Source organism: Lathyrus oleraceus, chromosome 5 (assembly GCF_024323335.1).
Source record: "Lathyrus oleraceus cultivar Zhongwan6 chromosome 5, CAAS_Psat_ZW6_1.0, whole genome shotgun sequence".
Taxonomy (NCBI): domain Eukaryota; kingdom Viridiplantae; phylum Streptophyta; class Magnoliopsida; order Fabales; family Fabaceae; genus Lathyrus; species Lathyrus oleraceus.
This window is the reverse complement of record NC_066583.1, coordinates 645,842,396-645,857,132: the sequence shown is the minus strand read 5'-3', so window position 1 is coordinate 645,857,132 and position 14,737 is coordinate 645,842,396. Positions and strand designations below refer to the sequence as shown.

General features: G+C 34.8%; 1 protein-coding gene and 1 pseudogene across 1 annotated transcript; both read left to right on the top strand.

Annotated features, from left to right (window-relative positions):
• Positions 1-1,747: 1,747 nt before the first annotated feature.
• Positions 1,748-3,380, top strand: LOC127087612 (zinc finger BED domain-containing protein RICESLEEPER 2). The gene is made up of 3 exons (XM_051028533.1): positions 1,748-2,965; positions 3,058-3,166; positions 3,253-3,380. Exons 1-2 carry the CDS (start codon positions 1,750-1,752, stop codon positions 3,159-3,161), a joined length of 1,320 nt encoding a protein of 439 aa, XP_050884490.1. The 5' UTR covers positions 1,748-1,749; the 3' UTR covers positions 3,162-3,166; positions 3,253-3,380.
• A 122-nt stretch (positions 3,381-3,502) lies between these two features.
• On the top strand, positions 3,503-6,207 carry LOC127087613 (chaperonin CPN60, mitochondrial-like; annotated as a pseudogene).
• The last annotated feature ends 8,530 nt before the right edge of the window (positions 6,208-14,737 follow it).

Below are 14,737 nucleotides of genomic sequence, written 5' to 3'. Positions count from 1 at the left end.
GCCCGACCGATATTATATTCAAACATAATCCATTATTATCAAGGAGAATTTTGGAACCTAGTAGAATTTTGGCCCAACAAAATCTGAGTTCTCCTCCAAAGCTTGCGCCGTCCACCCTGAACCCTAAAGCTTGCGCCGTCCACCCCTCTGAAGCTTGCGTCGTCCACCCCTCTGAACCCTAAAGCTTGCGCCGTCCACCTCTCTGAACCCTAAAGCTCCGTCCACCCCTCTGAACCCTAAAGCTTTAGCGCCGTCACCTTGCTTCATCTCCAAAAGTAAAACAAAATCGCTATCTATGTCTCTCCTCCGCCGTCATCACTTTCCTTTCCTCCTTCATCATCACTAAGCAGAGAATCATTTGTATCCTTATCCCTCTTAATCACGTTCTTTTATGTTCGTATTTGCTTTCTAAACACTAAGTCTTTCTTTGTTCTTGATTTCAGATTTTGTATTTTCAGGTTTTGTAATTTCAAGAGTTCTTTGAGTTAATGGAAGGTTAGATCATTGTTTATGTTTTTAAGAGCTTTAATCTTTTATATACTATTTTAATAACTCCATTTGTTTTATTTTTATCGAGATTTGGAAGAGGCTGTAGAAATGCAAGGAGTTGGAGAAATACAAGGAGCTGGAAATTTGCATAATAACAGTAAGTTTAGTTTATTTTATGTATGTTTTGTATGCCTATGTCGATATATCATGTTGAAAATTTTGCATAATAACAGTAACTCCATTTGTTTTGTATGCCTTATTAAAAGTTTAAGGTAATAGGTCCTTTAAGATTAAGACATATGACTACATAAAAATAAGATTAACAAACTTTGAAACTAAGCCTATAAACACTTAACGAGTTGATGATGTTGGTTGTGTGTTGATTATAATCTTCATTAATTTTCAGTAATGGTGAATGTTACTCAAAACCAACCTTCTTCATTAACATCTGGTGTTGGTGCAACTGATGTTGCTGCCAATGAAATTCATGTTGTTGGACTTCCTCCACTTGGAAAGAAGAGAAAACAAAATGCTAATGGTCCTAGGAAATCCTCTCCTGCTTGGGACCATTTTATTAAATTGCCTAATGAAATTGAAGCAGTAGCTGCTTGCAAACACTGTCATAAGAAATATTTGTGTGATCCAAAAACCCATGAGACATCTAACATGCTTGCTCATACAAAAGTATGTACCAAGATGCCACAAAATGATCCTACTCAAACTGCCCTCTCCTTTGTCGGTGGAGAGGGTGGTGGCTTGGTTGCCGCAAGCCAACGATTTAATTTGGCAGCTTGTAGGAAGGCTATTGCTCTCTTTGTGATCCTAGATGAACATGCTTTTAGGGTAGTTGAAGGGGAAGGCTTTAAGTTGTTATGCAAACAATTACAACCCCAATTAACTATTCCATCAAGGAGAACTGTGGCGAGGGATTGTTTTCAAATTTTTGTTGATGAAAAAGCAAGATTGAAAGGTTATTTCAAATCTGATTGCAATAGGGTAGCCTTAACCACTGATTGTTGGGCATCCATTCAGAATCTTAGTTATATGACCCTAACTGCACACTTCATTAACAATGATTGAAAGTATGAAAATAGGATTCTAAGTTTTTGTTTAGTTCTTAATCATAAGGGTGAGACAATTGGTAGAAAAGTTGAAGAGATTTTAAGGGAATGAGGAATAAGGAATGTGTCCACAATCACTGTGGACAACGCAACATCTAATGATGTAGTTGTTGCTTATTTGAAAAAGAGGATTGATAATATGGGTGGTTTAATGAGTGATGGATCTTCCTTTCATCTTCGTTGTTGTGCACACATTTTAAATCTGGTGGTTCGTGATGGTTTAAAACAGAATGATTTATCCATTTCTGCCATTAGAAATGCTATTAGATTTGTTAGGTCATCACCCCAAAGATCTACAAAGTTCAAAGAATGTATTGAGTTTGCTAGAATTAATTGCAAGAAACTTCTCTGTCTAGATGTTCCGACAAGGTGGAACTCATGTTATTTGATGCTAGATGCTGTTGAAAAGTATCAAGCAGCATTTGAGAAAATGGAAGGTGAAGATTTTAGCTATTTGGAATTTTTTGGATTAGTTGGCCCACCTACTCTTAATGATTGGGAGAATGTTAGGTGTCTAGTAAGTTTTTTCAAAATTTTCTATGATGCTACTATGGAATTTTCTTCGTCAAAACAAGTATCCCTTCATAAGTCATTCCACCAACTAGCTTCAATACATTGTGAGCTTAAAAGATCATCCATGAACTTGAACACAATTTTAGCCTCAATGGGATATGAAATGAAGAAGAAGTATGACAAATATTGGGGGGAAATTGAAAACATCAACAAGTTTATTTATTTTGGCGTGATTCTTGACCCTAGATACAAGTTAGGATATGTAGAGTGGTGTTTTAATGATATGTATAATGGCGAGTCGGTGCCTTTTACTAATATGATTAATGTGATAAAAAAGGAGTTGTTTAAACTATTCAATTGGTACAAGGGTATACATGAAAAGCAACATGGACCCTCTACTAGTCCTAATGAGGGTGGTTCATTTGGTGATGGTGTTCCTAATGTTGAAGTTCCATCTCATTCTGCAAGGGTTGAAGCTTTTAAAGAGCATCTTAAACAAAAAGATTCAATAGATAAAAAAAATGATCTTGAGAGGTATCTAGATGATAATTGTGCCGATGATTTTAACTTTGACATCCCTATGTGGTGGAAACAAAACTCTTGTAGATACCCTATTTTATCAAAAATGGTGAAGGATGTTTTAGCTAGTCCAGTATCCACTGTCGCTTCTGAAAGCACGTTTAGTACCGGGGGCAGAGTTTTAGACACATATAGAAGTTCACTAACCCCTGAAATGGCAGAGGCTTTGATTTGTCCACAGGACTGGTTGAAACCTACACTTAGTCAATTCAAGGACTTGAATATAAATGAAGAATTTGAGTTGTCTGCCACTATTGTTTCAGGTATGTAAGTATTTGAGTATGAGTATTTAGTGTATTAATGTATTGGCTTTGGTTTTGATTTAATTATTTAGTTTCTGTTTAATTTTATGCAGAATTTGGTGGTCCCTCTACTAGTGGATCAACATCTGGTGATGGATCTGATGCTGTTGGAAACGGAAATGAACCAGTTGCTGGTTCATCTCAATCACATACTTGATGATGGTTGTGGTTTTTGTATTTTTTTCATTTGATTTACTTATATCTATGTTTTTTTACATGTATTAATATATTTCTGTGTTTCGTTTCAGTTTGTTTTTTAGAGTCATTTGTGAAAATGACCTTATTTTGGGCTACTGATTATTTTGATGATGGTTGTGGTTTTTGTATTTTTTTCATTTGATTTACTTATATCGATGTTTTTTACATGTATTAATATATTTTTGTGTTTCGTTTCAGTTTGTTTTTTGGAGTCATTTGTGAAAATGACCTTATTTTGGGCTACTGATTATTATGGATAATCAGCTTATCTATCAGCTAATATCCTCAACAGTTATTTTTTGATGCTACTGATTAATATATCAACCAATAGTCCTGAAGAGGTTTTTGATGCTTTGAAGAATCAGACGATGGATCTGGTTTTAACTGCTCATCCTACGCAGTCGGTTCGTCGATCTTTGCTGCAAAAGCATGGAAGGTTTGTACTGTTTATGGAATTGTGGATTACTGCATATTATGCTGAAAATGATCACAATGAATTTGAAAACAGGTTATCACAGAAGAGCGCGGCATAGCTCTCAACAAAGTCCGACCTGAAAATGAGTTGTCTAAGATTTTAAAGTTTTCAGGATGGCAACACTTTGGAAAATGAGTTGGAAGTGGTGGAAGGAATGAAGTTAACTAGAGGCTACATATCTCCTTATTTTATTACAGACCAGAAGACCCAGAAATGTGTAAGCACGGACTTATTCTTTTGATACTAACATATATTACAAAAATTCTCAAAAATGCACTAGTATGTTAGTTATTGTATGATTGATTTACTTGGATAAGAATTTGATTGTGGCTTCATCATAAGTCGTATGATCAATCAGTTATTGTATTAGCTTAGTTTATTCAATTGTATATGACATGCATCACATATAAATGCAAGGCTTCATCCAACTTGTTTATTTTTGTGGGGGAGTTAATTTTTATTTGTGATGTTAACAAAGGTGATTTCCATTTTGTTAGGAGTTGGAGAATCCGTTTATCCTCATCCATGACAAGAAAATTTCCGACATGAATTCACTGTTGAAAGTATTGGAGCTGTCAGTAACGGTAGATAAGCTAATCTTGATTCATTGTGCTTATTTTCATTTACAATTTGAATATTCTCATGATTTACTTTTCTATTTTATTTTTTTAATCAGAATAAAAGACCACTCCTAGTTGTTGCGGAAGATGTTGATAGTGATGCATTAGCTATGCTCATACTCAACAAGCATCGTGCTGGGCTTAAGGTGATTAATGAGTTCATCTTGGTTATATTTCCTGCTACATCGTGGTTCAACAAACTTGATTACTGGTTTTGTTTTCACCCTGATTTCAGATTATTGTACAAGTAACTTGGATTTCTTTATTGTTGTTCAACATTTTATGTATATATAGTTTGTGTTCTTTGTTGCTGTTACATGCAACTTGGATTTTGCTTTCTAGTTTTGTTGTTTTTTATTTTTATTTTGTCAGATTTTGCAAGTCAGAAGTAATGCCAGACTTTCCCAATGTATTTTCGAGCTACTTGAAACTTGATTTTGTATATATTTGTAGTCCCCCTTATTTCAAATTCTTGTATTTTAGGTTTGTGCTATAAAAGCTCCTGGTTTCGGGGATAATAGAAGAGCAACTCTAGATGATCTTACGATTCTTACCGGAGGAGAGGTGATTCTCTATCTACATTTTATTAATCAGTTGTTGTGTTTGGGCTTGGCCTCCTTCTATAGTTGTACTGTTTTTCTGTTAAATTATTCAATGACGACCATCCCGAGGTCTAGCATTCGGGATTACTTCATATTATGCTGAAAATGATCACAATGAATTTGAAAACAGGTTATCACAGAAAAGCGCGGCATAGCTCTCAACAAAGTCCGACCTGAAATGCTCGACACTGCAAAAAAGGTATGTGGCTTGAACCATTATAACTGTTATTTGTTTCTTCTATTATGTTACAATGCTACAGAAACATCTAATTCAATGTGCAACAGATTACTGTCACCATTGATGATACTATTGTTCTACATGGTGGTGGGGATAAGAAGTTTATTGAAGATAGATGTGTGCAGGTATATTTTCCCCCTCTTTTTTTGGTTTTTTAAAATACTAAATTTTTACTCTTACTTTCTTTTGATCTTGAAAAAATTGCCATTAAGCCTAATGATTTTATTTCTATGTATGAATTTATCACAGAACTTCGATTTAAATAAAAATATTACCGGTTCTTAAGTTATAACTTTGTGCAGCTAAGGGAAGCAACGGAGAGAAGTTCTGCAACATTTGATAAAGAAAAGGCACAAGAACGGCTATCAAAACTCTCCGGCGGTGTTGCTGTTTTCAAAGTTTGTCATTCATTCTTAAAAACCGACGGTGTTGCTGTTTACAATAGCTGCAAATGCTGGTTTTGATGGTTCTTTAATTTACAGCAAATTGTTGGAATAAGATAATCTTAATTTGGGTTTCGATGCTGCTAAAGGTTAGTAACAGTGAAGGTTGTGATGTTGTATTGTTTATGATACCTTAACATTAAAAATGATTCTGTAGTAAAAAGAAGGTTGTTTAACTATGGTGCTTATTCTGCTAAAACAGGAACTTATGTTGATATGGTGAAGGCTGGGATTATAGATCCTGTTAAAGTTGTTATAACAACTTTGGTAGATGCTGTCAGGTAAAATCATATATCTTACAATGCAATTTTTTCTCTGCTTATATTTCACACATTACTATATGTTAAACTAGTTTTTGCTCTATTGCAGTGTATCGTTGTTACTGACGACAACCGAGGCATCTATTGTAGAAAATATGAGTGATAAAAACAAACCTCCTCAAGGGCAGATATGGATGATTTGGACTACTAACTTTTCTTAAATATGTTGAGAATATTTTGGCTTATAATGAACTTGTATATTAGGTTATTACTTGAATGATAATGTAATTGTAATATAATGCTAATACTTTATCACTTAGATGATTATGAAAATGTAATATAATGAAAATAGTTTATGGTTTATTAATTCTTTTAATTATGTAGAATGAAGTTTAATGAGTATTCATGTGATTAGTGTTATAGGAATGATAGAATTCAGGTTAGAATTTATTGGTCCAAACCGATTCAACCCAACCGAATGAACTGTATAAACCGATAATCCATCAACCGATAAAACCGAACTTAGTTTTGGGTGAAACTGGATTTAACTTTTTCAACCGTGGATTAGCCCGGGTTAGCTATTTCGGGCCCGAACCCACCCATAACCGACCGCCGTCCACCCCTACTCAATGCGGTGTAACATCTAAAAATTTTAAAATCTTTTTTAGATTTCGGAGAGGCATCTCTGAATATACGTTTTGTTGAGTTAAAATACTAACTGATTTAGAGATGTATCTCCGTAATATTTTAAAACACACATCATACATTTCTATCTGAATGATCTATTTTACACGTTTATTGTTTTAGAGATGCATCTTCGTTTAGGATTTACGGAGATGCATCTCCGTAAACAGTCAAAATAGTGTAAGTTAAGTTAGTTTTATGGTTACTCAAATGAAAATGATGATGTTAAGGCCTTTGTTATTAGCATTAAATCATTCAATCGATATGCAAAATATGACATATATAAATCCAGATGGTCAAAATAAGTCATCATCCGATACACAGTATAGTAGAAATAAATCAAAATAAAATACAATCGATAATAAATCCAAAATACAGATATTATCAACTAATATGTATGTCGAACTAGAGCATATCTGACTCATCGATCTCCTCTAACCCACCCACCCCGGTCCTCTAACGTTGTCTCTGGTACATTAGTATCTCTCGTGCCTCCTTCATAATGGCATCTAGGACCTACCTCACCTCAAAACCATTGAAAAAGACACATCTGCCAATGTCTTCCTGCGCAATCTCCACAATGCAACGCCATATAGGCAATACATCACGAGCATGATCTAAATGTGTTTGCTTCTCCTTTAGTATCTCCTGATGAGTTGACCTTAGTGGATCTCTTGGAGCAGCCTGCACCATATACGAATGTGACACTCTGATGAGCTGGCATCGGTCGCCAAATTCCCCTTGAGCGGGATGATCGAGCACACATGTGGTAAAGCCTTAAAGTAGTTTTACACATATGCCCAACCGACGAGACTGAAAAATATTAGTGGTTTCATGCCTGAAAATGGTTCAGATAAAATATTATTAACAATGTAGCAAAAATATTATGAAATTAATATTAGTCAGGGTGCAAAAATGTTATCGTAAATAGACAATTGTTTTCTGTCAACTATCGAGTATTCCATAAACTACAACTAACTTGAAATAGAGGTACACCAACACAAGGAACTCCCCCAATTATACTCGTGAATCCTCTCAAAGTCAATGAAATGTCTAAGGTAGATAACATCGATATAGGTCACACTTTTGTCCATAAATATGAATGTGCTAACCAAAACCAAAAAGTATGACCTTGATCACAGTCTGTCATTGCATATATTTAGTCAAAGAATCATAGAAAAATAAGTGAAAGTCGAGCAAATACGAAGAAGAATGATCAAAGAATAAGGGGAAAATAGCTAAAGTGGACTTAGTAAAAATTTGAGTGAAAAATGAGCAAAAAATGACACAACTTCGGAAATAATTACATCCACCATCGTGCACGTGATAGGGCATTTAAAGTCGCATCGTGCGACGCAGGGTTTCACGCGCGATGGTCACCTTTTAATGTTTTTTCTGACGTGTTCTGGTTCATTTTGACGCCTTTAAAAAAGGATTTTTTGCACTTTCACAGGGGTTGCGAAATTTGGAGATTTAAGCACGATTTTGAGGGCACACGTGGATATTTTTAGCGCATTTGAAGCCATTGGAGGCCATCACTTCAAGGGATTTCTCATGTTATTTTCATCTATCAATTATGATATTGTTAATTGCACTATGAGTAGATAGGCTCCTCTAGGTTAGATTAGGTTATGATGAACCTATTTCTATATTGTTTGATTCTATGTTGATTTGACCTTTGTATGAACCTATTTATCTAGAATCTTATTTAATTGCTTCTTGTTTGTAATGCTTTTTATGTGAGATACTCTTTTAATCTTATTTTGGACACATAGGAAATATTGACCATTAGTTTATGTGTTTGACTTATGGCAATTGTTGTACTTACGCTAGTTGAATAAGGATAGAAGACCCAGAGTAGTGGCATGGATAATTAGCATTATATACATCGTCTAACCTTGCTTAAGTTGGCTGACTAGGGATAGAAAACTCTGAGTAGTGGTTAATGAGTTATTTCGTGAGGGATCGACTATAACGATTTTGTTAATTCTCCGTTGGGTTATAGTGATTAGATAAGGAATATGGGATTCTAGAACACAACCTGTCCGCTTTCGTGACATTATTTATTCGTTTATTTACTTTTCGCACTAAAACTCGACCCCTACCTCCCTTTACTAGTTTTTATACATTACACGCATTTTGTCTTGCTTGGAGGCAGTCCCTGTGGATTCGTGTAAGACCCTAATTTTGACCCTAAGATCCCCCATGGCATCATATCATTGCACAAGTGCATTGCCTCAAGGATCATAGCATGTTTGGCTCCTTAACCCTAGGGTGGGATTTGTGTGAGTGGTTTGAGGCCACCAAGCATGCTTGTATTGTATATTATTGATTTTATTATTTTGATTACTAACCAAAAGCACAAAAATATGTCACTAACTCTTTTTGTTTTGAAGCTCAAGTGATCATGTGCTCCCATGCTCCTAGAAGGCTCATAAGCTCAATGAAATGGCTAGATGAAGATGAGAAAAAGCATGACAATGGTCCACAAATCTCCTAATCATCATATATGTATCCCAAGTATCTCAATTTTCCAATTTGATCAAGATAACCCAAAGGGCTTGAGGATTGTTTCCCAAGGAAACCCTAATTCAACTGTGCTTTGATTGTGCCTTGCTCATGAAGCAACCTCAACCTATGATCAAATTTAATCAAGGTAAGTTATTTAGTTCATCATTTTATGCATATATAATCCTATTTGAGGATCCTCAATCATTCATTCATCAAGTTGGAAGTTTGACCTTGAAAAGTTGACCAGTCAAGTCATCTAACTAAGCTGAGGTCTATTGAGATACAACTTTTGATGTGTTTGTCAAATGAAGATGACACAAAGATAAAGTATGTTCTTAATAACCATATGAACAACTTTTATGTTCATCAAAAATCCATTTGAAACTTGGAAAGTCATCATTCATTTCAAAACATTATAGGTCATTTTGACTGAAACCCTAATTTTAGGTCAACTTCCCAAGGGCCTAACTTCCTTAACTTTTATGGTTTTGAGGTGAGACCAAATGAATTGGAAAGCTTAAGATGTCTACTTCAAATGTTATGTTGGACAATATTTCATAATCCTAAAATAAATACATGTGATAATACAAAACATTATAGGTCACTTTGGACCTAAGTCATTGAATTTGAAAAAAGTTCCCAACTTCAAGTGCTCATAACTTTCTCATGAAAACTCCAAATAATACAAAATTTGAGTCTAAATTGATCATCTTGAAAAGATATATAACTTTTATGTTGGAGGTTTTTCATTTGAAGCTTGCATCATGGAAATAGAGGGGATTGAAGAGGCTTACTTTTGGTGAAAATTTTCAAAGGGTGACTTAGACATGTTTTGTGCCCAAACTTTCACAGCCAGTTTTCACTAATTTCCAAATGCCAAATGAATTTTTGTCCAACATGACTTTTTTTCCTTATTTCAAGAGATTTCTAACCATTGCTCACATTAATTTTTTGGACTTTCCATGTGTGAGTTTCGAAGGGCTTTCTCTTTATGTTCATTTTTTGCATTTCATGTTGAAACTTCACGTGCAAGCTAATGCCACTTCAATTACACATCCAATTCAATTCCAGTTGATCTCAGCATGGTTTATCACCCATCATTAGGCCTTACATGCGCCTGTACAGGCCCATGCAAGGAAGTTTCAAATCCCATGCACACGAGGGAACCATGCCTTACAACCCTCTTCAGCTATAAATAGAGTTGCATTCTCATTCATTAGACAACCAAGTGGAGACCTGAAGTGCTGCAGAATTGAAATCCCAACCCTCACCAAAAGAATTTGCAGTTTTCTTTCTCTTTTTCAAGCTTGAAATTCAACATCATTAGTTGATTTTCAAAGCTCAATTCCTTAACCTATCATCTCCATCACACTTCCAGAGCAAAAGCAGATCAAGATCTTGAAGAATTCGTGGCATTTGAAGCTTCATTTCAGAGGTAGAACCTCAAACTTTTTGGATCTAGATCTTGCAATTCAATGTGATTTTCTTTGGTTTGTGTGGTTTTCTGAAGTCCTCTCACTTGAGGTGGGCTAGTGGTGGTCTTAATTGTTCAAATTGTGTCATTCCAATTGACATACCATGATCTTCCATCTCACATTTCTCTCTAAATAGGAAGAGTGAGGATGATCCATGGTTACAGTGGTGATGTACATCACCTGAGCTTCATTTTGATGTCCTTACATTTCATTTTCATTACAAACTTTTTCCCTGCGCGTGGTGGCCGGAACTTGTTGGATCGCCGGAGAAGATGGTGGTTTCCACCACCATCCCCACGTGTTTGCTGTACAGCCCTTGGATCGTGTCTAAATGTTATAATCTTGACCATCCAATGTGATTACTTGTTTTAATGCCATGTGATACGCGCTTGACTTGAGTTCACCATGCATCCACGCCTTTGAGCCTTTGATCCCTTGCCACGTCAATTAATGAATTGATCTGATGGTTGTGCATTTTCCTATTATTCCTATTTTCTTTTAATTTTTGTTAATTCCTTTTATTTTCAAAAATTCATAAATATTTTATTTGAAGTCACAAAAATATGAGACCAATGTCAAAAAAATTCTTGAAAATCTAGTTTCATATTTTGATTATTTTTGTGACTTCATTTAATATTTTTTGTGAATTATTTGGTTTTTAATAGTTTTAATTCATTTTAAAATACCTTTTGATGTTTAAAAAATCCAAAAATATTTTCCTAACACCTATGGATCATGATAAGTCAATGAAAAACAGTCTCATCAATTTCTTATTTGATTTGAGATTTATTTGAGATTTTAATTCATATTGTGTTATTTTTCATTGTTTTTAATTGTTTTTAAATAGTTTCTGATTTCTAAAATTGTTGAGAAAATTTGTCAAAGTTTGTTTGACCATGTTAGACCTATGAGAATTTAATTGGACTTGTTGAAGTTGATTTGAATTAAATTTGAGGTTTGACCATATTTAGTTTATTTTATTTTTGCATTTATTTTTAATTCAAAAATTACCAAAAAATTATGGTTGACTTGTTGACTTGTAATCTTCATTTCTTTTCTGTTTGACATTGATTGATGATGACTTGGTTCACATTTGATCAATTGAGTTTGATACTTGAATTCTCTTTCCATCCATTCCATCTTCATCCCTTTCTTTTCATCATTTAGCCAATGAGTTAATGTCTTATGGTTGGTCTTGACAAATGAGAGGTTTAACCTTCTTTGATCTAAACCAAACTCAACTTGATCCAAGATCAAGTGAGTTGCTTTGTGTCCAAGATAGGTTGCTTCTTGGTCAAGCAAAAAACCTAAAGTTCTTACAAGGCCCTTCCCCTTTTATTTTGGCATGGCAAGTTTGTGGATCTTGGCTTACTAGTCATGATCTCTAACTTGTGTTTATTTGCCTATAGTTTTATTGACCGGCCTCAGATAGGTGTGACTACTACATTAGTCCACTTGCGATTGCTTAACATAGCGCTACATTATCTTATGACAAACTAACATAACTTCACTAATTACTAACTTTAATTTGAGCATTTAATTTCTTGCCCTTTACTTTAATGCAATTTATTTCTTGCTCATTTATTCATATTGCTTTTCATTTTGCTCACTTGAGCACATATTTTTATGTTTATGTCATTTTTCTTTTGCTCATTTGAGCTCATTATTGTATATAAATATATTGTTGTCTTGTGATTATTTTGTCTTTGTTTTGTGTGAACCTAATGCAAAAAGGAGAAAGGACTTAGAATTAGGACATACCTATGCTTAAAGGAGTTCAAGAGCAACTAGGCCTCATGCCTTTAGAATGCTAAACTTATTGAAGAGCAACTAGGCCGCATGCCATTAGAATGCTAAATTTCCCAGTTGATCTTAAAGGACTTCCTTTCCAAAACTTATTCTTTGTCCATTCCTCTTATTTTGTTGTGAACTTTTTTATGTTTGCTCTTGTGTGATAGGGATTCCATCTTGAGATGGTAAAGAGGATCATTGTCATGAATAGCCAAGTTAAGAGAGACAAGCCAAATGGAGATCCTAGGAGCTTGAATCTAAATTGTTTGATTGCTTGATTGTGTGCTAAGTCCAAAGGAAAGGAGCATCTTGAATCATCTCTATGATTTCAAGAAAAGGAACTCCAAGGGTTTTATCTTCTCCCTCTTATCTTTGCATTGCTTTAGGACTAGCCCTTCTCTTCTTCTCCTCACTCTAACCCAAGCCAAAAATCATTTTCAAAACTTTGACTTTGTTTCAAATTAGAAACCTAGGCCTTATGCCTTTGACTTTTCAAAACCATTTTCATCAATACTCATTGTGAATAAATCTTAATCCAACTTTGACTTCATTTTGTAAATAAATTTAACTTGTAAATATAACTCACTTCAAGTTGTTTCTATGGTTCCAATGGTCACCTTATTAAAACCTTTTCATAAACATTAGCCATAAGTTTGAGTTATCATATTGGTTGATGTGAATCTCACCTTATCTATAGTGATCGGATTATAAGTCTCCATACTTATTATAGGGTTAACCCCTCACTAGTATGTTGAAGCTCTCCTCACATGGTGGATTGTTGGTTTAGGTTAAGTTTTCTCCCTTTGATAACAAAAGACATTAAGGCTTGTGAGCAAATCAATTCACCAATTTTTAAGATTTTTACCCCGAACTACTAGGTTTTGATCCTACCTTTGTGATGGTACGTAGACAATGGGTTTATCCATTCAAACAACAAAACTTATAAATATAATCTATTCTCTTCTCATCCCTCCAATCTCTTGCACAAATCTTTTCACAAATACCAACCTACAACACATATTTGCAAAAAGGGTTCCCTTAGAGTACAAAGGATGTTTTGGGTGCGTAAAACCTTCCCATTTCATAACCAACCCCATTACCCAGATCTCTGACATTTTTATTAGTTTTTTATTTGATAAAACTTCTTACTTGGCTTTTGTTCGCTATTTAGCCTTTCCTTTGGACAAATAAAAGTGCGGTGGCGACTCAAATTGTATGTTTACTTTTGGTTTAGTCAATAAATCTAAAGGTAACAAAAACCCCGCTACAGAAAAGTGGCGACTCTGCTGGGGAAACAAACGCTCTCTAGTAGGTTTAGCCTATTTTTTGCTTATGTGTGTTGTATGTTTATATTTGTTGGCGACATATTTTTGTGCAAATTTGGGATGACTGTATTGTTTGTAATGTATGAATTTCTTGATATATTAATTGCTTGTATGCTTGGTGGTTTCTTGTGAGATGAGTTCTATACCCGAACTACGAGGTTTTGATCCTATCTTTGTGATGGTACGTAGGCAATGGGTTCATCCATTCAAACAACAAAACTTGTAAATATAATCTATTCTCTTCTCATCCCTCCAATCTCTTGCACAAATATTTTCACAAATACCAACCTACAACACATATTTGCAAAAAGGGTTCTATTAGAGTACTAAGGATGTTTTGGGTGCGTAAAACCTTCCCATTTCATAACCAACCCCTTACCCAGATCTCTGAATTTTTTATTAATTTTTTATTTGATAAAACTTCTTACTTGGCTTTTGTTCGCTTTTTAGCCTTTCCTTTGGACAAATAAAAGTGTGGTGGCGACTCGAATTATATGTTTACTTTTGGTTTAGTCAATAAATCTAAAGATAACGAGAACCCCGCTACAGAAAAGTGGCGACTCTGCTGGGGAACTTTATATGCGTATGATGATGCAATGTTTGTGCATATGGTTTGTTTTTATTAGAGGAACTTTATATAGATCTATTTGCAAATATTTGAAAATATTAAACTTTTAAGACATATATGGAATACTCATAGTAATAATATTTGTAAACTTTTTACACCAAAGAAGTAATATAGTTTTGATAACCAAATACAATACAAGAGAAAAGGAGAATAAACATCCTATGGAGCCCTAGAAACAATCGTCCAAAGCCTTCGAGATTGGAAGATAGGTTGCACGAAGCTTCTTCACCTCTCTCTCATAAGCTGCTTCCATATCGGTTTTCTCCTTGGCGAGCTGATCATACTTCCTCTTCCAAAACCTAGATGAGTGAGGAAGAAGAGAAGTAACCACATCATCAGGCTCATCAATAACCTGATGCTCTAGAAACTTTATCACTGCATCCTTATCTTTGAGCTGCTGAAGAAGTTTCTCACGCTCACGAACCCATGCACGCGACCGGTCTTCATCTCTCAACTCCTCTACTCCTTGGTTAGGAAGGGTTG